At 42.8% G+C, this 25,376-nt stretch overlaps 1 protein-coding gene across 1 annotated transcript in view; it reads left to right on the forward strand.

Moving 5' to 3' along the window:
- Positions 1 to 17,129: 17,129 nt before the first annotated feature.
- The window catches only part of LOC140200884 (uncharacterized), a 31,993-nt gene continuing 23,746 nt past the window's right edge, over positions 17,130 to 25,376 (forward strand). The window contains exons 1-2 of the mRNA XM_072264523.1: positions 17,130 to 17,382; positions 24,137 to 24,478. Of these exons, the coding sequence (XP_072120624.1) occupies positions 17,322 to 17,382; positions 24,137 to 24,478 (403 nt within the window). The 5' untranslated portion in view covers positions 17,130 to 17,321. The remainder of the gene's footprint in view (positions 17,383 to 24,136; positions 24,479 to 25,376) is intronic.

Raw genomic sequence — 25,376 nt, forward strand, 5'->3', positions numbered from 1 at the left:
TGGGGAGTAGAACGTTCTGAAGCCTATTTAGAAACATAGAAAACCTACAGCACAATACAGACCCTTCGGCCCACAAAGTTGTGCCGAGCATGTCCTTCATGAAGAAATCACCTCAGGTTGCCCATAGCCCTCTATTTTTCTAACCTCCATGTACCTATCCAGGAGTCTCTTAAAAGACCTTATCGTATCCGAATCCACTACCGTCACCGGCAGCCCATTCCACGTACTCACCACTCTCCGTGTAAAAAAACTCACCCCTGATATCTCCTCTGTACCTACTTCCAAGCACCTTCAAAATGTGCCCTCTTCTGAGCCATTTCAGCTCTGGGAAATAGCCTCTGACTATCCACACAATCAATGCCTCTCATCATCTTGTACGCCTCTCTCAGGTCACCTCTCATCCTCTGTCGCTCCAAGGAGAAAAGGCCAAGTTCACTCAACCTACTCTCATATGGCATGCTTCCCAATCAAGGCAACATTCTTGTAAACCTCCTCTGCACCCTTTCTATTGTAAGGGTTTTCTTCTTTTATGTTACTGTGTTTGGTAATTAAAATGGCATCTTTGTTATGTTAAAATTAAAATGGCTTCTCTGTTAAATGCTGAGAAAGTCTCTAGCTAGCACTTTGCTTGGGTTATAACAGATATCAGAGTACTATGAACCAATGAGTGTCCATGTTATTCTTTCGTGGGGTGATATGCTGTCTCAGATGGCTGGAAACCAGGGGTTTTTGGCGGGGAGTCGGAGGAGAGACCGTGAGGACGATGGACGTGCGGGAAATTTCTGGTTGGTCACTCCGGGTGGTCCCGAGCTGCGAGTTGAAGGGGTCAGAGTGATCCCGAAGAAATCCCTGAGCTCCAACATGTGCACGAAGAAATTGAACTTTGATAAGTCTGGTGCCTTTTCCATTCCTTTTTTGTATTGTACCTCTATTAATCTCATAGACTTAGTAATATCTATAAAGTGTAATTGGTAAAACGTACATTGTGTGCTGGCTGATGATTGATGTTTGAAACTGAATCAGGAGGCAGTTGTACAGCAACCGGCGGATAGGGTTTCCCCTAGATAAATATGAGCCAATATAGCTGAGCGTTACACTACGATTTCCACATCCTTCCTGTAGTGAGGCGACAAGATCTGACACAATACTCTAAGTTGGGTCTGACCAGGGCCTTATATAGCTGCAACATTACCTCTCGGCTCTTAAACTGAGTCCCACGATTCATGAAGGCCAAAGCACCGTATGCCTTCTTAAGCACAGAGTCAACCTGTGCAGCAGCTTTGAGTGTCCTATGGACTCAGACCCCAAGATCCCTTGGATCGTCCACACTGCCAAAAGTCTTACAATTAATACTATATTCTGCCATCATATTTGAGCTACCAAAATGAACCACTTCACACTTATCTGGGTTGAACACCACCTGCCACTTCCCAGCACAGTTTTGCATCCTATCAATGTCCCGCTACAACCTCTGACATCCCTCCACATTATCCACAACATCCCTAACCTTTGTATCATCACCAGGCTTACTAATCCATCCCTCCACTTCCTCATCCAGGTCATTTATAAAAATCACAAACAGTAGGTGTCCCACAGCAGATCCCTGAGCCACACCACAGGTCACCGACCTCCATGCAGAATATGACCAGTCTACAAACACACATTGCCTTCTGTGGGCAAGCCAGTTCTGGATCCACATATTCATATCCCCTTGGATCCCATGCCTCCTTACTTTCTCAATAAGCTATGCATGGGGTACCTTATCAAATGCCTAGCTGAAATCCATATACACTACATCTCCTGCTATACCTTCATCAATCTGCTTAGTCACATCCTCAAAAAATTCAATCAGGCTTGTAAGGCATGACCTGTCTTTGAAAAAGCCATGCTGACTAATCCTAATCATATTATCCCTCTCCAAATGTTCATAAATCCTGCCTCTCAGGAACAACTTCATCAATATACCAACCATGAAGTAAGACTCACTGGTCTATAATTTCCTGTGCTATCTCTACTCCCTTTCTTGAATAATGGACAACATCTGCAACCCATCAATCCTCTGGAACCTCCCCCGTCCTCAGTGATGATGCAAAGATCATCACCAGAGGCTCAGTAATCTCCTCCCTCACCTCCCACAGTAGCCTGTGGTACATCTCATCCGGTCCCGGTGACATATCCAAATGGATGCTTTCCAAAAGCTCCAGCACATTCTCTTCCTTAATATCTAAATGCTCAAGCTTTTCAGCCCACTGTAAGTCATCCCTACAATCACCAACAAACTTTTCCGCAGTGAATACTGAAACAAAGTATTCATTGCCATCTCCTCTGGTTCCATACACACTTTTCCACCGTTACACTTGATTAGTCCTATTCTCTCAAGTCTTATACTCTTGCTCTTCACATACTTGTAGAATGACTTGTGGTTTTCCTTAATCCTGTCCACCAAGTTTTTTTCTTGGACCCTCCTGGTTTTCCTAATTTCATTTTTAAGCTCCTTCCTGCTAGCCGTATAGTCTTCTAGATCTCTATCATTACCTTGCTTTTTGAACCTTTTGTAAGCTCTTCTTTGCTTCTTGACTAGATTTACAGCAGCCTTTGAACACCATGGTTCCTGTACCCTACCATCCTTTCCCTGTCTCAATGGAACGTACCTATGCAGAACCCTACAGAAGTATCCCCTGAACATTTGCCACATTTCTTCTGTACATTTCCCTGAGAACCCTTATCAGGACTCACCTAAAATAGAGGTGTAAGATTCCTACCTTACATTTACACTGGTCCAATACTCTCGCCAAGGTGACTCACCCAGGTTTTAATCAAACCCAGCCTATGCCCTTCCCTTAGCCCAAGATAATGAAAGGCAAGATAATGAGTCCTGACGAAGGGTCTCGGCCTGAAACGTCGACTGCACCTCTTCCTACAGATGCTGCCTGGCCTGCTGCATTCACCAGCAACTTTGATGTGTGTTGTTTAATGAAAGGCATATCACTTTGAGGGTTATGTTATTTTAGACCTTGTTATTCAGTGTTATTTTTTGACCATATGGGGAGTAGAATGTTCTGAGGCCAGGTTGTTAGCCTTCATTTCAAAATAAGATGCAACTTCTCTACTTGTCTTACACTGATTTTTCTTTTGCATCAAGGTGTGTGGGAACCCATGGGTTAAATTAACAGGGTTTACTGAAGATTCAGTGTCACTCCACCCTGATACTTCGAGTTGAATGGTGACTTGTTTTCTACAGTTTCAGTTTGGGCTTAACTTCCTCGCCTTTTACATTGCAACTCATCGTGTTGACTGCAATTTTGACCCATCAGCACTCTCGCCTCACTACACACTGCCTCTGTTTGTAAACAGGCTCCCTCATCTTCAGCACCATTATCCGCCTTCCCTGCAAATCTACTTGCATTGAATGATAGACAGCTCCGGACACTGGTTGCACCATGCTCAACTTTTTGATTCCTAACTTTGTCAGAAGTCTTACCAACATCTGCCTCCACAAACTTTTCACTGGCTTTTCAGGCACTCTGGGTCCTATCATCAACTCTACCATACAATTACTAACAAACACAGACATACTGCACAGCATTAACAGCAGTGCCGTGCAATGGCTCTAAAGTAGAGCATTCATTCATAGAAACCGAAAAAAGAGTTATGGAATGAGAACACCAAAATGGCAGAGTAAATTAAGAAACTAAATTGAAACTTTAAGAGCAGGAATAGCATACCCAATATAAAATGAATATCCTGAGCAGGAAGGTTAAAAAGAAAAGCTCTTATTTAAAGGACAAATCACAAATGATCCATCAAAATATCATCCTCGTATTCCTTTAAAAACTATATATTAAGTTGTAATATCCTGCATCTCGCAACTAATCACCACTCACTTAGACAACCACAGTATACTTACAGAAGCGCAGAAAGGATGCTGTAAGGCTATGAAAGGATGTAAAGAACAATGATAATAGACTCTGCAACTGTAAATCAAGTCCGACAGAAATGTATGTTGTTATATTGACTTCCAAAAAGCACTTGATTCTGCCCGCCACTCGTAGTTAATAGATGTCTGTAATATATATGAACTACACCCAATACTTGTGAAATTCCTTCAACATCTGATGAAGCATTTGCAGAATCCAAACAACCAATCTACTAATGACCAAAAAAGGCCAAATAACATTATCAAAATAAACTGAGGCATTTTCTAGGGCAACTTTGCAAGCCCACTATTGTTCTGTCTGGTATGAAACCTACTCTCCAAATTCCTGAATCGAAAGAAAACTGGATATCAAATCTGAAGCAACAAAACAACTTATACCTTGACACACCTTCTATACATGAACAGTTTGAAATTAAATGGTCCTTTATCAGTAAAGCTAAATCAAATACTTCAAATAGTGGAACTATTTTTAAAAGATATACACATAAATTTTGGACTGGATAAGTGCAGAATATTAAACATAAAGAAAGATGCAATAGAGCTAACAGAAACAAAACAGCATCAGGGGACAATACAACCAATGGATGAACATGAAACAGATAAGTATCTGGGATATTAACAAGCAAACAAAATAGATCATAGTGTGACAATGGGAAAACTTTCAATGAATTTACTTCAAGGCTAAAGAAAATCTGCCAAAATAAGAAAAATATAACAAAAGGCATTAAACAATTTTGCGAGTCCCATATTCTTTCTCTCACTCTCCTTTTTCTCCCTCTGTCCCTCTGAATATACCCCTTGCCCATCCTTTGGGTCCCATCCCCCCCGCCGCCCTCCTTGTCTTTCTTCCCGGACCTCCTGTCCCATGTTCCTCTCGTATCCCTTTGGCCTATCACCTGTCCAGCTCTTGGCTCCATCCCTCCCCCTCCTGTCTTCTCCTATCATCTTGGATCTCCCCCTCCCGCTCCAACTTTCAAATCCCTTACTCAATCTTCCTTCAGTTAGTCCTGACGAAGGGTCTCGGCCTGAAACATCGACTCCACCTCTTCCTAGAGATGCTGCCTGGCCTGCTGTGTTCACCAGCAACTTTTATGTGTGTTGCTTGAATTTCCAGCATCTGCAGAATTCCTGTTGTTTGCCCGTATTCACGTATTCCTTCGGCATTATATCCTTTTGGTCTGAAAGTGAACTGGAAAGTTTGCAAAGAAAAATCAGAACTGAAATTACAAATGTTAGAAAACACCCCGTATAGTAGAACATGCTTAGATTAACACGAGGACAGAAGGAAGAAGACGATTAACAGCATTAAAATTTTACACAGCAGTCAGACCAATCTTCTAAAATTACCTTTTAATTAACGAAAACAAGATTCGGCACCCCAGGCAAAAACATGCAAATCTGATAAGAAGTACACACCACTAAACTTAAACGAGAGGACAACCCCGAAAAATGAAGAAATTATCACTACAGAAGAAGTTGAACAAACGAAGAGCGTGACCCCCCTCAGGAAGACATCCCCACGATCTGAGCAGACTAGATGTTGACAAGGAAGCGTCGAATGCTGGTTCAGAGTTGGGGACATGTTCCCAGAAACAGCAGGCTCCTTGTGGCAATCCAGGACACAAAAATATCAACAATGCATAAATATAATGAACAAATTCCAGACGATAAATGCGGAAATGTCGATAATCCCGGAGCGCCTCCAGTGGCAACTTGTGTAGAGCAGCAGAACTCTCAATGGATATGATTCATTATTCTCGTTGCAGCCAGATGCAGCTAAAAACACAACTGTTTCAAAGGACAGTACAGTTAACAAAGATGTCTTAATGCGATTAAATGTATTATCGCTGCTTAAAACTGACGGAAACAATGCTGACGTACTTCTCGCGGATTCCACGTAGGAAATGTGGCCTCGGGTCAGGGATACAAGTGCGTTTTAGGAGACAGGTTTTTAAACTCCCAATACCGACTCTCTTGCTGGCAAATGTGCAGTTTCCGGTGAATAGAATGGATAATATCAGAGCTGGGATGCTGACCATGAGGACATTAGGACCGCGTGTGTACTTCACGGAATCCTGATGAACCCTTCCGTGCCGAATGTAGAAATTCAGATCGATGGGGTCACGACAAACCATCAGGATAGATCTATAGAGTCTCTCAAAAGCAGAAGCGGAGGAGTATGCCCAGGGGCAAGTGGTGTTCCACAGGGGTCGCTGTTGGGACCACTTCCTCATGCTGTATATAAATGACTTAGATGATGGAATAGATGGCTTTGTTGCCAAGTTTGCGACGATACGAAGATTGGTGGAGGGGCAGGTCTTGTTAAGGAAGCAGGTAGGACAGATTAGGAGAATGGACGAGAAAGTGGGAAACGAAATACAATGTTGGAAAATGCATGGTCATGCACTTTAGTCGTAGAGATAAAGGTGCGGACTATTGTCCAAACGGGGACAAAATTCAAGAATCTGAGATGCAGAGGGACTTGGAAATCCTCGTGCAGAATACCTCGAAGATTAACTTGCAGGTTCAGTCGGTAGTGAGGAAGGCAAATGCCATGTTAGCATTCATTTCAAGAGGTCTAGTATAAAAGAGCATACAAGCATGCAATACAATACATCATAATAGAATACAGGGATGTAATGCTGATGCTTTATAAGGCACTGGTGAGGCCTCACCTTGAGTACTGTGAACAGTTATGGGCCTCTCATCTCAGAAAAGATGTGCTGGCATTGGAGAGGGTCCAGAGCGGGTTCACAAGGATGATTCCAGGAATGAGAGGGTTATCGTCTGAGGAACATTTGATAGCTCTGGGTCTGTACTCGCTGCAATTCAGAAGGATGAGGAGAGATCTCATTGAAACCTTCCGAATGTGAAAAGACCAAGACAGAGTAAATGTGGTAAGGATGTTTCCCATGGTCAGAGATTCCGGGACAAGAGGGCACAGCCTCAGGATAAAAGGGCGCCCTTTCAAAACACAGATACTTAGAACTCAAAACAATTAGAAATATAGATGGCTATGGGGAACTCTAGGTAATTTCTAAAGTAAGTACATGTTCGGCACAGCATTGTGGGCCAAAGGGCCTGTATTGTGCTGTAGGTTTTCTATGTTTCTATGTTTCTAGATGCAGAGAAATTCCTTCAGCCAAAGGGTGGTGAATTTGTGATTTGTTGCCACATGCAGCTGTGGAGGCCAGGTTGTTGGGTGTATTAAGGCAGAGATTGATAGGTTCTTGATTGGACATGGCATCAAAGGTTATGGGCAGAAGGCCGGGATCTGGCATTGAGGAGGAGAAAGAAAAAAGGATCAGCCATGGCTGAATGGCAGAGCAGGCTGGATGGGCTATATGGCCTAAACATGTTCCTATGTCATGGTCTTATGATCAATTCCTCTTGGTGCACAAATATATCAGTGCTGTCCCAATTTTGCTCACCAGACCTGGAATATCTTGCAGGTAAGTGTTGTTCATTTTGCCAATCACGGGAATTTCCGGGATCATTTTAGTAGTGATATACATTCCACCTCAGGCCAATGTCAATCAAGCTTTTGATGATCTGAGCAACAGGATCAACATGCACGAAACAGCGAAACCTAACGCCTTCACCATCATTTTAGGGGATTTTAACCAGGCCAGTCTGAAAAATATCACTAAGCAATCACCACGAACAGATCAATTGCAATATCAGAGGAAACAGCACACTAGACCTTTGTTTCAACACTACCAAGAATGCCTACCATACTATTCCTGACCCTCACGTCGGGAAGTCTGATCACCTGGCTGTACCTCGGGTTTGTGCTTAGCCCATTGCCCTACGCTTTCTATAGCCATGACTGTGTGGCTAGGCAGAGCTCAAATAGCATCTATAAATTTGTTGATGATACAACCATTATTGGTAGAATCTCTGGTGGCGACGAGAGGGCGTACAGGAGTGAGATATGCCAATTAGTGGAGTGTGTCACAGCAACGACCTGGCACTGAAAGTCAGTAAGACGAAAGGACTGATTGTGGACTTCATGAAGGGGAAGACGAAGAAACACATACCAATCCTCATAGAGAGATCAGAAGTGGAGAGAGTGAGCAGTTTCAAGTTCCTGGGTGTCAAGATCTCTGAGGATCGAACCTGGCTGTACAACTGCTCCCTGAGTAAAGGGAGAGACTGAAGACTCCAGCACCAGTAGTGAGGACAAAGAAGGTCTGGACAAGGGAAGCACAGGAGCACTTACAGGACTACTTTGAATCAGTGGTCTGGGCCGTATTCAGGGACTCATCTTCGAATCTGGATGAGTATGCTGTTGTTGTTAGCGACTTTATTTAAACCGGTGAGGATGAGTGTGTGCCTACAAAGACTTGCTGTACATTCCCAATCCAAAAGCCGTGGATGAATCAGGAGGTGTCGTATGCTGAAGGCTAGATCTGTGGCATTTAAAGATCTCCACCCGGGTCTGTAACAGAAAACCAGGTATGACTTGGGGTGGGCTATTTCAAGGACAAAGATAAAATTTGGCACAAGGCTGGATGTGACATCGGATGCACGACAACGCTGGCAGGGTGTGCAGGACATTACTTCCTACAAAGCGAAACCCAACAGCATGAATGACAGCGATTCATCACTACCAGATGAACCCAATGCCTTCTATGCCCGCTTTGAAAGGGAAAATATAACTACAGTTGTGAAGAAATCTGCTGCAGCTTACGACCCTATGAACTCTGTTGCAGAGGCTGATGTTTTTAAAGAGTAGTCTCTAAAGAGAGTGAACTCCGGCAAGGCGGAAGGTCCCGATGGCGTACCCAGTAAGGTTCTGAAAACCTCTGCCAACCAAATGGCGAGAGTATTCAAGGACATTTTCAAACTCTCACTGCTGTGGGTGGAAGTTTCCACTTGCTTCAAAAAGGCAACAATTATACCAGTGCCGAAGAAGAATAATGTGAGCTACCTTAATGACTATTGCCCAGTAACACTCACATCTACAGTGATGAAGTGCTTTCAGATGTTGATCATGCCTTGACTGAGCTCCTGCCTCAGAAATGACCTGGACCCATGGTAATTTGCCTGTCACCACAATAGGTCAATGGCAGTTGCAATCTCAATGCTCTTCACATGGCTTTAGACCACCTGGACACAGAAACACCTATGTGAGGATGCTGTTCATCGACTATAGCTCAGCATTTAATACCATCATTCCCACAATCCTGATTGAGAAGTTACAGAACCTGGGCCTCTGTACCTCTGGTTGTGATTTTATCCTTGACTTCCTAACCGGAGGACTACAATCTGTGTGGATTGGTGATAACATCTCCTCCTCACTAATGGTCAACACTGGCACACCTCGGGTTTGTGCTTAGCCCACTGCTGTACACTTTCTATAGCCATGACTGTGTGGCTAGGCAGAGCTCAGATACTATATATAAATTTGTTGATGATACAACCATTATTGGTAGAATCTCAGGTGATGACAAGAGGGCGTACAGGAGTGAGATATGCCAACTAGTGGAGAGGTGTCACAGCAACAACCTGGCATTGAACGTCAGTAAGACGAAAGGGCTGATTGTGGACTTCAAGAAGGGGAAGATGAAGAAACACGTACCAATCCTCATAGAGAGATCAGAAGTGGAGAGAGTGAGCAGAGTCAAGTTTCGGGGTGTCAAGATCTCTGAGGATGGAACCTGGTCCCAACATATCGATACTATTATAAAGAAGACAAGACAGAGACTACTCTTTATTAGGAGTTTGAAGAGATTTGGTATGTCAACAAATACACTCAAAAACTTTTATTAATGTACCAAAGTGCATGACCCTGTACTTTCCAACAAAAATAAAGAAATAGATAGAGAAATAAATAAATGAGCAAACAAACAAATGCTGAGAAGATGAATTGTATAGTCCTTGAAATGTGTACAGAATACAGACATGATGATTTTCCTTGTATTTACATTACTGAATAGTTGCAATCTCCCTGAATGGGGATGAATCACTTCCTCGCTTCCTTCATTATTTTCTTGGAGAATGGGAAATGCAAAAACAACCCTTTCTGTCTATGATAGACTTTGGTCCAATGGCAGAAAGAGGCAACAGATTCTGATCCACCCAGCAGCAACAAGTCAACAGTCTCCGATTACCAACAAATCACGTTGTCTGTACAAGGCAGTGAGGGTACTTGCACCACCTTTTGTTGGATGAAGCCCAATCTGTTTCCTGGTCGTCGATCTTTTCACCATCAAAACATGCAGACCTGTATCAGGGAATGTAAATAGATTCAGTGGATTTTCTCCAATGAAGGAATGTATGATCTAATAAGACCATAAGACCCCAAGACATAGGAGCATAATTAGGCCATTCAGCCTATGGAATCTGCACTGTCATTTCATCTTGGATTGATGTCCATTCCTGTTCCTGACTGAGGAGAACCTGTGGGAGGTGGTTCGTGTGGTAGGGGGATAGAGACAGCACAAATATGACTTTTCACAGCAGACTCCTTCCCCTAAATGCTGTGATCAAAGCTGTGCTTAACACTGCAACAGTTTTCCACAGTTTGCTCCAGATAGGTTGAGATCCAAACACAACTGGTTACATTGTTTCCCACTTTATTCTGTCTCACTTTTCTTGTCAGGACCAGTTGCCTCCCCAAACTCAGTTTCAGGATGGATTGGGAATATCAGAAGTTACGATTAAATTACTAATGAATGCATCTTGTGTTTCTTGATTGCGGATAATTCAGGGAAGAGACTAATCTGAACTCACAAATATTGATTCCATTTCTTTACGGAATCACGCATTTTATGAGAAAACATTTTCTCTGATTTACCAGCTCACTAATTTGAGATAACCCTCAACATTTAATGTCGCAAGTGTCAAAGATCAAAGCAAATTGATAACCAATGTATGTACTGTATATGTCCCCATATATTAGCTGACATTCATTTCCTTGTGACCATTCACAGTACATACAAGAAACACAATCGGATCAATGATGACTGCAAACAAGCAAAGTGAAACGTCAATAACTGTGTCAATACAAAGAGAAAACAAAAAAAAACAATAACAACAAATCAATAAATAAATAATATTGAATACAGGAGGCCTAGAAAGTGATTTCATAGGTTCTGGAATTAATTCAGAGTTGAGATGAGAGAATTCATCATTCACTGTTCAAGAACGTGATGTTTGTGGGAATTTAAATGTTCCTAAACCTGGTAATGTACAACCTAGGACCACTGTCTCTCCTTTCCAATGGCAGTAGTGGGTAGGGAGCATGGCCCAGATGGTGGGGTTTTGAGACCAATAGCATCTAAAATGACTTTGTGCTCTTTAACTTCCCATTTTTGAACCCTGCTCTGTTTTTCTTTTCCATCGAAGCTCAGCAGCATTGAGCAACAGTGATATCCATGTCTTGAAATAGAAAGGAAGAGGAAGTTTGAGGCCATGTTGTTTCATAAGAGATAGCATCAGTGACTGTGCAGAGTGAGACTGGGGACCACAGCTTATTGTGTGTCTCTGTACTTGGACCGTTGCTGCTGAATCTCTGTCCTTCAACACATCTCTCTTCCCACAATGTAGACAGCCTCACTACAGTCTCACTTCAGGGAAAGGATTGGTTTAAACAGAATGTAAAAACTGATCACTTGTACCTTTTGATCTTTTAGTCGACTAGTTCTTCTGTTCAACCTGAAACACTCAGCATCTGTGGAAAGAAAAACACAGTAGATTGTGGCAGTAAGCCTTTGTCCTGAAATATAAATTGTTTCTCTTTATTGACCTTTATAACATGGCAAATATTTTCTCTTTTTACATTAGTTTGCTATATTGCTTTATCTGCTTTTCTCAAGTTCGTCAATGAAAGGGTGTTTAGCTGACTTTAGCAACTGCCACTTGCCATGAAACTGTTTTAGACCATAAGACATAGGGGCCCAAGTAGGCTATTTTGCCCCTCAAGTCTGCTCTGCCATGTCAACTTGGCTGATCTATTTTCCCTGTCAACCCCATTCTCCTGCAACAGAAATTCCTCCTCATCACCGTTCTAAATCGATGTCTCTCTATTCTGAGATTGGGCCTTCTAGTCCTAGACTCCCTCACAATAGGGTACATCTAATCCATATCTACTCTATCTAGGCCTTTTAACATTTGATAGGTTTCAATGAGATACTCCTCAATCTTCAAAATTCCAGCAGATGCAAGCCCAGAGCCTTGCAACACTCCGGAATCGTTTTTGTGAACCTCCTTTGAACTTTGTCCAATGTCACACATCTTTTGACAGATAAGGGGCCCACAGCTGCTCACAATACTCAAAGTGTAGCCTCACCAGTGCCTTATAACGCTTCAGCATTACATCATTGTGTTTATATTCTAGTCTTCTCAAAACTAATGCTAACATTCCATTTGCCTTCCTCACCACCGACTCAAACTGCAAGTTAACTCTTGGGGAATCCTGAAAGAAGACTCCGAAGTCCCTTTGCACCTCACATTTTTGAATTTTTTCCCCATTCAGAAAATAGTCTCTTTTTATTCCTTCTGCCCACGTGCATGACCATACACCTCCCAACACAGTATTCTATCTGACACTTCTTAGATTCTACTAATCAGTCGTACAATGTCGTACCGACCAATCATTCGTTGTGCCAAGATTTCATCCACCTTATTCCAAACGTTACATGCATTTAAATACAGAACCTTCAGTCCTGTATTCTTCGCCCTTTTGAATATCGCCTCTGTTGTACAATATAGCTCTTTTGTCTGTCTGTATTTGTACCCAATCATTGACTTGTCCTTCCTTACATTCATGTTACACCTATCATCTACTTGTAAACCTGCTGGCTCATCTGCAACATTGGCTGCCCACTTGCTTTCCTGACAGTTACCCGGGTACCTGACTCCAGGATCTTAGGGGTGACTATCTCTCTGTAGCTCCTATCAATTACCTCCTCAGTTGCCTGTACGAGACAAAGATCATCAAGCTGCAGCTCCAATACCTTAAAAAGTTCTCTGAGGATCTGAAGTTCAGTTCACCTGGTGTCGATGTGATTATCCGGGATGAAGGAGGTCTCCCAGAATTCCCACATTTCTCAAAAAGAACACAACGCAGCTCCTGGAGCCATCCTCACTGTTGCAACTATGTACCAAAAGATGAGGAATGGAAAATGGAGAAGAAGAAACTTCCAGTTAAGTACCTCACACAAACTTGATAAAACTATGGTAGAAGTTATTGGTGGAAAATATGGAGACGGTGCAGAGGAGATTTTCAAGGACGTTGGAGGGACAGAGGATGAAAAGTGACGTGATAGATGTGTATAAGATGATAAGAGGCAATGATCGTGTGGCTAGGCAGAGGCTTTTTCCCGGGGCTGAAATGGCCAACATGAGAAGGCACAGTTTTAAGGTGTTTGGAAGTAGGTACAGAGGAGATGTCAGGCGTAAGTTTTTTACATAGAGAGTGGTGAGTGCGTAGAATGGGCTGCCAGTGACAGTGGCGGAGGCAGATACAATAGGGTCTTTTAAGAGACTCCTGTAAAGGGTACATTGAGCTTAGAAAACTAGAGGGCGAGGGGTCACCCTAGGTAATTTCTGAAGTAATTACATGTTTGGCACAGCATAGTGGGACAAAAGACATGTTTTGGCTTGGTTAAAAGGCTAGGTTTTCTATGTTCCCAAAACAAAGCCTCCCACTCAAACAGTTCCACTCACACAATGACCACTCCAACAATGGATGCTCTGTTTGTACCTACCATATGTTTATTTGTCCTTGCTAATGATTGCTGTTTCTTCGGGCCATCGGAAAATGGCGAATCCCGCGAATACTCTTTCTTACATCTGATGCATGGACCTGTGAAGTGCCTTCTCTCTCTCTCTTTCCCAACACAGCTAGGCTGCTGGAAAATTTCCATTGATTCTTCTTTTATTCTAGTGATGAATATCAATTCCTTAGTTTTCTTTTTAATTTTGTTCTTCTGGTTCCTTAAGAAATGTTCTTGTGCTGTTGTAGGATTCACTGTCAGCAAGTGGAACAATCATCATTGATGTGAGAGGAGACAATCTTCCAGAGCAAATAAGGTAGCTTTTGATCTGAAATTTATACAGAGAAGGATAAATGCCTATTTCAGTCATTGTTATCGTCAAAATGTCTAAATGCATAATGAATTTTAAACAATAAGTGTTCCACATTTGTCTAGCTGGTGATGATTTAGGTTCAGATTTTACACAAATCAAACATTGGTTATTTGAAATTAACAATGTAACAGCGCAGAAGTTAAAAACCAGAAACAAACACGTAAAATTCTGGAAGAACTCAGCAGATGAAATAAATGTAGAAATAAAAACAGAGGCTATGTTTCAAATAGAAGATCAATCATCAGAATTGAAAAATACTGTTGAAAAAATGCAAGTTGTCAGGAACAGAGTGTGTTGAAATTGATGGATTGGACAATGTGGTAATATCTGAGGGGTAAGGTCATAATTGTCATGGAACAAGGTGTTGATGAAGATAAATATATGAGAGGTTCATGAGGGCTTAAACAGTGAGAGGCAAGAACAAACAAAGGAAAGTAAAAGGAGATTTTAAGACAGGGCTGAACAAACTACTCAACAGGTTGTGCCATGATCATGGAGAGAGTAAAAAATGAACCAATATTAGAGGCTGATGTTTTACCAGAGAAAAGACAGATCATGGAGACATAGAGAAATCATGGTACTTCATGCCACTAATTTTGATATTGAGACATGAAAGTTGTATTGTGCCTCTGTGGCAGCTGATGTGCTGTTTCTCAAGCTTATAGTAGGTGTCATTATAACTGCCCAGTCGATAGAACAGAGGTAGGTCAGAGTGGAGTTAGAATGAAGAATTAATTTGACATGCAACAGGAAACTCTTTGTTGTTACAAGGCAGTCACCTGATATGCATTTGGTTTTTCCATTGTCGACGAGACTAACTTTCAGACAATTAATACGGTATATTAGATTGTGAAATGTGCAAGTGAATCTCTGCTTCAGTAGCTTGCAATGTTTCAGTTCTGGGATAACGGCAGGGAAGTGGAATAAAGGCAGGTGATGCATGTCCTGCAGTGGTCTGGGTAAACGCTGTGACTTGGTGAAGATAATGATGCAGCCGAGGGGGGACTGTACTTTCAGAATGTTTATACCAAAGACTTGTCTACCGGTGGAATTTTGTTAAAGAAAACAGAAAGTCCAAAGGATGACCACTGAAGTCCATCAGTTTTAATGAATACCCATCACTCACCAAATCAGAGAGGAAGCTGGGCAATTTCAGAAAGTGATGGGTAGACATGTTTTGTGGAGGTGTGTTTGCATAGAGGATAGCCAAACGCAATTACAACACCAGAGTCATGGGTTTAATTCTCTCATAGGGTATGAGGAGTTTATACATTTTCCCCATGACTACGGGGATTTCCCCTGGATGCTCTGGTTTCCTCCTACATTTGAAACATGCACAGGATAGTCTGTGAATTGGTCACATGTGTGATAAGTTGGAACAGGCTCGTTCGGCTGGAAGGGCCTGTTACTGTGCTGGAACTCTAAATACGAAAAAAATCCAGAGATAGACTGTATGAAAATGTGAGCAGAGTGCAAATTTTCAGCACAAGTAAAGAAAGATTTGAGTCCTGTACAAGGGTAGGAAGCAGAGTCAATAGATCTGACATTGTAGCAAAGAAATGGTTGAAGAAGGGAGCCCAAATTGTGTAGAAACTTCTCCACCTGTAGTGCTGTGCAAAAGTCTGAGGCACATATATATAGCTAGGGTGCCTCAGATTTTGCAGAGTACTGTAGTAATTTTATATATTTCACTCTACTTCTGATGCAAACGATCAAATTTCATCACACATGTGAGTGATGACATGCCTGATTCTGATATGGGTCTCAATTGTGGATGGAGAATGGGAAGGGAGCAAGGAGAGGGGATCATAGATGGGAAAATGGTAAGGACGATGGGAGCGTGACATTCTGTTGTGATGAATAAATCAATTTTCAAATACCTTGCCTGGTGTCTCAGGACTGGGTGTGTCTGCACCCGTGCCATCTCCCAATCCTGGCACTGCTTCTCTGCCACCTGTCCCACACCCTCGCCATTTCCAACATTGTTTGCTCTTGTCAGATTTACAACGTCGTTCTCCTCTCAACATTGATAAATACAGTATACTGTAAAAGTCTTAGGTCCTCTCTGGTTCTCTGACTGCCCTGGATCATTTAACTTTAATCAGTTGCAAAATGCGTTTCAAAAGGGAAAACTGACATTGTACACTGGGCAGACTGTTAGTAAGACTTTTGTGCTTAGACCATTGTCGGGTCTCTTGGAGAGGTTGGAAATGAGGATTACACCAGTATTGTTGAGTAACAAGTTTAGAAATTCATGTCAACAATGATGACAGACGAATAGTGAATGTCCATGTAAGGATGGACCAAGTCACAGAGTCGTGAGAGTACAGCGCAGAAACAGGCCCTTCGGCCCATCTATCCCTGAATGAGATGAAGATCTTGCTGTTCCTTGCTTTCCATATTGCTTTCATGTCAATGGAGAATGTTGGATTCCAGGGTGCTGTTAGAGAAACTGTTGCCATATCACCTTCTTTATGGTGGGACCATGAGTCTACAGTGAACCAACAGAGAAAGGAATCAGTATCTGAGAGTATCAATAGGCATCTCTTCCCGGCGGCCAATCTATTCTGGATATCAGTGAGTGTCTTTTGTTGTTAGAGCCTCACACTTCCATTAAATTAGAGAACATTACTTTATATCTCTCACATACACTGTCAATGTCAGAGAATAAGAGAAGCATGAGACCTCACTGCCCACCTCCTCACAACATCCTGCTCTGATCTGGTCCATTGGCCATTTGGCTGGTTCATTAGATTTTCTGATCATGTCAACTGTCAACAAGTGTTTGTTGGGATTTGCTGATACTCATTCCACAACATGATGTTACCGTGGAGACCTGATCAACACATAGGCAGACACAAGAATATAATAATTTTTCTGACTTCCTATCCTCAGTTAGATCAATTTGTTTAGTTCCCGACCAGTGCAAATTATAACAGTTCAGGACAATTTTAACAAGTGTGCTGTTCTTTACTGTTCTCACAACTGAAAGAGGAACCAAAACGATGCTGTCATTTTCTTTGGAAATGAAAAGAGTAATCTTTATCTATATTGTGACAGGAAGAGGGTGTGACTGTGAACAGTTACAGTTTGCAATTGGAATGAGCAAAATACTTTGTTTCTCTTTCCTTCAGACTCCGAGGTGTTAAAAACATTGACTAAATCCACTCCAGATTTACTTCTGGTCATTTCAGAAGACTGGATCTACACGTTTCAGTATTTGTTTCACTCTGACAGGGAAAGAGATGGAACCTGTGAAATGAAGTTTTAAGCTGGCTGCAGCAAAATGTCCTCTCTTGTGATATTCAGTTTATTTGTTTCGCTCCTTCAGTCTGGTTTCACCCAAAGTAAGTACTTTAGCTCACCGATTAGTCACTGTTGTTTTCTGCATTTTCAGTGCTTGTACATATCAGGAGGGACTGTGGATCCAGTGTGTCTGGACATTTAGTTGTTCCTTCAGTAAGGTTGTACGCAAGAAGTTAAAAGAAAATGACGTGGATGGTATTGGGTGTAATATGGAGATGTGCACCAAGGATATTCCAACAATTCAGGTGCTGTGGATATAGTTCAGCAAAACAGGTGAAGCGGACTGGAACTGAATTATTCAGAGGTTAAAAGAGTTCAAGATGATCTTACCGAAACATACAAAATTCTGTGGTGTATAGAGTCAGGCCAAGAAAAATGAAAAAAAAAAGATCTTTTCTGTATACTAGTTATTGTTCAGGATTTTCAGTTGTATAGAGCTGTGTACACTCTGTCATAGCAAGTACAGCGATCAATAGCATTCTGGATGTTCAAGGAATTATGTAACATGGGGTCAGTAGAAGAAAGTGGTGCTGAGGGTCAGGTCAGACATGATCTTGTTGAATGATATAGCAGGAATGATGGGCTGAATGGTATACTGCTGCTTCAATATTATTACTTATTGAACAAAAAGGTTCTTGAACAAAAGGGGATAACGACACACATTTAAGTACTCTTTTATCTTTCTACTTCATGCTCATTATTTATTGCTATTTATTTATAACTGCATTTGCACAGATTATTCTCCATTGATCCTGTTTACAGTTACTGTTCTATAGATTTTCTATGTAGGCGCACAGAAAAAGAATCTCTGGGTTGTATGTGGTTCCATGTATGTACTCTGATAATATATTTCACTTTGAACTTTGAATTTCTTGAAGTCATACACTGGTTATTCAGAAAACAAGTGTGCTCTTGATGTCCACAGCTCCACACCTTACAATCTGTCTAAAAATTCTTTCAGCTTCCACAAGACAAACAGCATCTCAGCTACTTTACCTGGAGTTTGGAGGAGCCATCACATTGCTTAATATTATAAATATATTTTAGATGGGATACTTGTGTCCTCAGAAACTGAACAGGACAGCACAGCAATGGGCTATTCTTCCCACTGTGTCGATGTCAAACATGATGTCAATTTAAACTGTATGACTGTCTGCACATTGTCTATATTGTTCTCCTCCTCTGTCTTCTCTCAAGCTTGTTTAAACACCTCTTCAATGTTGCTCCTGTATCTGCTTCTACTAACTTCCCTGGCAGCAAATTCCAGGCCCCCTCTAATCTCTCCTTATAAAAACTTGTCTCATAAGTTTCATTTAAACATTCCCTCTCTCACATTAAAGCTATGCCATCTCGTGTTTCACTTTTACACACTGAGAAAACGAGTATCTCAGTTATGCCTCTTATAACTAAAAAATTCTCCAAAATCTCTCCTTGGCATTGGAAAAAAAGCAATACATTTGTCTAATTTCTCTTTATAGCTAATACTGTTTAATTCAAGCTACATCCAGATGAGACTCTTTCCCAGCTCTCCAAAGCCTCTAAACTGTCCACACTTTCTGTTTCACTGCGACTGGAACAGCACACAACACTCCAATGTGGCGTAACCAATGGTTTACACAGCTGCAACACAACCTGCTGACTTTTATACTCAGCACCCTGACCATTGAAGGCAAGTATACTGCGAGGCTTCTTTACCAATCTATCAGAGACCAGTGGACTCGTACCACAAGGTGCTTGTGTACATCAGCAGCCCTGTGGGACATGGCATTTACTGTATATTTACCTCTTGCAATTGATGTCCTCAAGATCAACACATCACATTTGTGTGCATTAAATTCCATCAGGCATTGCACTGTCCCAATTTATAACTGGTCTGTAAACTGCTGAATTCTATGACAACTTTATTCATTATCCACAATCCACTAACATACCAAATTCCATTTTTCTCCAAATCATTGACATATATCAATGATCACTGTGGTACATGACTGGCAACAGACTTCCCGTCAGACTGACACCAATCTACCACTTCCCTCTGTCTCCTATGGCCAAACTGATTTGGAGTCCCACCTATCAACTCTCCATGGATCCTATGTGGTTTTATGTTCAGTATCAGTGAATCACTGGGGATCATGTTGAAAGCTTTACCATGTCTGTGTATACAGCATTCACTGTCCTATCCTCACAAATCATTTGTTATCTCCTCAAAAAATGTCAATCAAGTTTGTAAGACAAGATGCCCCCATGCAGGGCATGCTGATTATTCCTAAAGCTGGTTGTCCAGATGTGAGAACTCCCCCTCCTAACAGGATTTTCAAACAATTTCCATACAACTGATGTAAGACTCTCTAGCGTGTGTGGATTTTGTGAATAAAACATGTGAGATTCACCTGGCTTGGGTCTTATGTGCCTTGGTTGGAATAGCAACGTGTCTCTGAGCCGTCCTGGGGTGTGCTGACACCCACATGGTCATGTCGTGATGCAGAGGGTATGATAATGGAACCATCCAGGTCCTGTGGGCTAATTTAAGACAATCTTCAAAACTACATTCAGGTTTACCTTTCCGAACTACAATAAAAGTCTTTTTGCTCCTTTTTCCAATGCAGAATAGACGATTGTAAGAGGGCTTAAGGAGGGATTGATGTGCATCATTGCAGACAAAAAGGAACGAGGCGGAACATAGGTCAACTGGAACCCAGTAAAGCTGTATGGCGTGGTGTGAGATAGGAAAAGGATTAAAGGAACTGATTTCTCTGAGCAAGGCAGATCGTTGCTGAGAAGCCAACCAAGTAGTCATGACATCAGGAATAAAATCACCCGCAGATAATGCCACTGCAGATAAACCAACTCACCTGCTGAGGGCAGCAAATCATGTTTTAGAGCCATTCCAAAACACAGGAGGACCCACAGGAGATGATCGTGCCAATATTTGACCATCAGAAGGGCCCTGAGAGCTGTCTTTAAGGAATAGTGAAACTGCTCACACAGGCCATTGGATTGCGGGTGATATGCTATGGTGTGATGTAGTTTAACACCGAGCTTCGGGACCACTGCAGCGCAGAGGTTGGGTGTGATTTGGGGACTACGGTCAGAAGAACTATCAGGTCGGGCCCTGAACCGAGTGACCCAGTTATTGTTGAATGCCCAAAACACGTCCACTGCTGTCATTGACACTCCAGAGACAAACTGTAGCCACCTGGTGGTGTGGTCCACCATGGTAAGGAGGTGTGTGAACCTACAGTTGTGGGCGGTGAGAGGACTAACCAGGTCCACTTTAATGTTGTCAAACCGTCTCTCTGGGACATGGAAAGCTTTGCCGGTGCCCGCATATGACAATTAATCTCGCACTCCAGTCTCGCGCAACCTTTCTAAGGCCATGCCACACAAACTTTAGAGCAACCAGTTTCGGTGAAGCCTTGTCGCCAAGTTGCGAAAGGCTGTGAATGGAGTTATAAACTGTCTGCCTCCAGTTTGCAGGCACTATGGGGTGAGGGCAACCAGTTGAGACATCAGATAGGAGAGAAACTCCAGCGTCCCTTCAGCACGTGACCTCTATCCTGTAAGCCTCTATTCGGTAGTTTGGTCGGATGCCATGCCAGCTTAGTCAACCCTGATGTGTACGGCATCAATGGCAGGCCATGAGAGGCAATCAGCCACAGCATTATTTTTCCCTTCAATGTGCTGTATGTCAATCATGAATTCCAAAATACAGGCCAGGTGGCATGGCTGCCATGCAAACCAAGGGCCTGATTCTTTGGCCATCACATACACAAAGGGTTTGTGGTCATTGAACACTGTAAACTGCTAACCCTCCAGTAGAAAACAAAATTGACAGATGACCAGATGTAGACCACGGAGCTCATGGTCAAACATCCCTCAGAGGGATAGAGGATCCAGCTGAAGAACATAAACGGCTACCACTCTCCTGTAACCAACTGTCCACGCACGGCGCACACAGCAGAGACTAAAGAGTCAACAGTGATGGCTGTAGGTTATTGGCGAACAGGTGCGCCTGTTGAATCATGCTCGAAAGAGCTTGTTTAGTCTCATCAAATGCTCTGATCATGTCTGCTGACCACTCAAGAATGTGACTGGAGCTCTGCTTTTAAGGGCACTTTTCAATCGGAGCAGAATTTTAGCAGTTTGTGGAATTAAATGGTGATCGAAATTCATCATACTTTGAACTCTTTCTGTGCTTCAGTAGTGCGAAGCGGTGGAAGTCCATAATAGTGGTGCCCTTGATAGCTGGGGCCAGAAGGTGGCAAGAAATTTGATAGTAGACAACCAGAACAGGCATTTGGCGGGATCAATAAGCATAGAACGTTGGCTTAAGCACTTGAAAAGTATTCGGTTTTGGATGTGCTGGTGACAAGAATGTCATCCAGGTAAACAAAAAGATCATCTGAATCTTTTAACATAGAGTTGATTAGGCATGGCATTTTCAGCCCCAGTGGCAGGCATAGAAACTCAAATAGGCCAGACGGGTTTATAAACATGCAGCTTTGGGAATGTTCTCACTGCATGTTGGCAATGAATGGTAGCTCCTGAGTAAGTCCACTTTAGAAAATTTCATCTTAATGACTAAACATGCTGAAAAACCTTGAATATGTGAGTCTGGGCAATAATTGGGTGTGGTGGTCTCATTCTGTTGGTGATAATCACTACATGGACGGCAACCACCATCGGGCTTAGTGACCATGTGGGGAGGTGAAGCCCGAGGGCGATTCGACCCATGTACAATGTCAAGCATTTCCGTGTTTACAATCTCAGCTTTTGTTTTGGCCAGCTTTTCTGATACTTGTCTACACGGACGGGCATGGAGTGATGAGCCAGTTGTGCAAGTGTGGTGCCCAATCCCATGCTTTGTGACTATAGTGGAAACTGTGGGTTTGTTGAGGTTTGTGAGTTTGCCCAGCAAGTGAGTGAATTCACATGTGCTGGTGCGTAGAAACATGGGAACATAGAAAGCCTGCAGCACAATACAGGGCCTGTCGCACACAGGAAATCTGCACCAAGCAGATGTCTGGCAAATTTAGCCAAGACAGAATCCCATATGTAGCATCATCCACTGAAGCATCGCGTCACGTGTCGTGTCCCTGTTGCCACTGGCAGCCTCCATTGAGGATCCTTTGCTCTCTGCCTTATCGACGATGCCAGCAGCACACTCACTTCAGCAGCAAGATCACACAGCTAGTGTCACCAGCACATCCACTGCCAATTTCTCTCACCCTCCTCTCCACGCTAATACTGACCCCTGTCGATGAGCAATCAGAGTAAATTTTGTCTATCATCCCTTTTCAATGTCAATTGTTTTGTTTCAATGATACATGACTGTAGCCATGACTACATTGAGCGTAGAGTATTATTGCCCATTTGTATTTGTAATGGATGCCACCTTGGTAAAGCAGGCAACATAATCAAAGTCTCCTTTCATCCTGGACATTCCTTTTTCTCCCCAATCCCATCGGGCAGAAGATGCAAAAGTCTGAAAGCATTTATCATCAGGCTCAATGAAAGCTTCTGTTCTGCTGTTGACGACAATGCAATGGATCTCTAGTACAATAAGATAGATTCTTGATCTCACAATCCACCTCATCATGGCTTTGCAGCGTATTACTTGCCTACACTGTACTTCCTCTGTATCTGTAACAGTTTATTATGCATTGTGTAATTGCTTTCCCTTGTCCTGCCTGAAGTGCTGAAGCCATTATATGAACTGTGTAGAAGGCAGTTTAACAAAGCTGCCTCACCACCCCTCCCACAATGTGTATCTCCCACACCACCCTTCCCACAGTGTGTATCTCCCTCACCACCACTCCCACAGTGTGTATCTCCCCCACCCCACCCCTCCCACAGCATGGAGTTCTCTCACCATCACCTCCCACAGAGTGGATTTCCCTCACCATCCCTCCCATTGCATTGTATTCTCTCACCACCCACCTACAATGTGGAGTTCCCTCACCATCACCTCCCACAGTGTGTATCTCCCTCACCACCTCTCCCACAATCTGTATCTCCCTCACCACCTCTCCGACAATCTGTGTCTCCCACACCACCACTCCCACAGTGTGTATCTCCCTCACCACCCCTCCCACAATGCACATTTCCCTCACCACCCCTCCCACAGTACAGATTTCCCTCCTGTCCTTGGTACATATGGCAGTAATGAACCATCTTACCATTTTAATTGTGTTAGTGGTTTTTTTGTGATCAACTGATAATTGTAATACTGCACCAATGGAACATTGATACTGAGTGAAATAGAATGAAACGTTTGTGATTTCATGTTGTAACATTTTCATTGTTTCTCTTTTTTAACAGAAAATCCAAAACATTTTTATATTTTTGATAAAATAGATATAATTGTCTTCACTGGACTGGACACAGTGTGTATCTCCCTCACCACCCTTCCCACAGTGTGTCTCTCCCTCACCACCTTTCCCACAGTGTGTATCTCCCTCACCAACCCTCCCACAATCTGTATCTCCCTCACCACCCCTCCCACAGTGTGTATCTCCGTCACCACCTCTCCCACAATCTGTATCTCCCTTCATCACCCCTCCCACAATGTGTATCTCCCTCACCACCCCTCCCACAGTACAGATTTCCGTCCTGTACCTTGGTACATATGATAGTAATGAACCATCTTACCTTTTTAATTGTGTTAGTGGTTTTGTTGTGTTCAACTGTTAAAATAGTAATACTGCACCAATGGAACATTGATACCGAGTGAAATAGAATGAAACATTTGTGATTTCATGTTCTAACATTTTCATTGTTTCTCTTTTTTAACAGAAAATCTGAAACATTTTTATATTTTTGATAAGATAGATAAAATTGTGTTCACTGGACTGGACATTCCTGGAAATGGCTCTGTTGGCTGGGATTGGAAACCAAGCTACAAGCAAGGCACACAGCAACTTGTGACATTTTATAAAGATGTATCCGGAGGGTGGAACCCACGTTGGGAAATACACTTCAAACGCTATGGCATCTTTCATGTTATGAACAATAAGGCTGGTACCATTGATCTGATAATTACTCAGCCCACATCTAAATTTGCAGGATCTATCATCTTGGTGCAAAGAGAGCCCAGTTATGAAATCTTGAAGCAATATGAAATTTTTGCGATCAAAGGTAAATGGGACAAAGATTTGAAAAGTGTAAAAAATGTTTTTCTTCATGAATAATTTACTTTCCAGTACTGAACGTTTTACAGGGATCATGTGAGGTTTGTTTTCTCTGCTCATTTACACTCACAGGGAGAAAGTTCTGTTCATTTTGGTAAACACAAAATAATCTGCAGATGCTGGGGTCAAAGCAACACTCACAACATGCTGGAGGAACGCAGCAGGTCGGGCAGCATCCGTGGAAATGATCAGTCAACGTTTTGGGCCGGAACCCTTCGTCAGGACTGTAGGGGAAGGGGCAGAGGCCCTATAAAGAAGGTGGGGGGAGGGTGGGAAGGAGAAGTCTGGTAGGTCCCAGGTGAAAAACCAGTAAGGGGAAAGATAAAGGGGTGGGGGAGGGGAGGCAGGGAGGGGATAGGCAGGAAAGGTGAAGAAGGAATAGGGGAAAACACAATGGGTAGTAGAAGGAGGCGGACCATGAGGAAGGTAGTAGGCAGCTGGGGGAGGGGGCAGAGTGAAATAGGGATAAGGGAATGGAGGGGGAGGGAATTACCGGAAGTTGGAGAATTCAATGTTCATACCAAGGGCCTGGAGACTACCTAGACGGTATATGAAGTGTTGCTCCTCCAGTCTGAGTTTGGCCTCATCATGGCAGTAGAAGAGGCATATCCAAATGGGAGTGTGAAGCAGAGTTGAAATGGGTGGCAACCGGGAGATCCTGTCTGTTGTGGCGGACGGAGTGGAGGTGCTCGACAAAGTGGTCACCCAATCTGCATCGGGTTTCACTGATGTAGAGGAGGCCGCACCGGGAGCACCGGATGCAATAGAAGACCCCAACAGACTCACAAGTGAAGTGTTGCCTCACCTGGCCAGCTGAACCCTGACATTCCATCAGGTTCAGGAGC

The sequence above is a fragment of the Mobula birostris genome, chromosome 7, assembly GCF_030028105.1.
Source record: "Mobula birostris isolate sMobBir1 chromosome 7, sMobBir1.hap1, whole genome shotgun sequence".
Lineage (NCBI taxonomy): Eukaryota > Metazoa > Chordata > Chondrichthyes > Myliobatiformes > Myliobatidae > Mobula > Mobula birostris.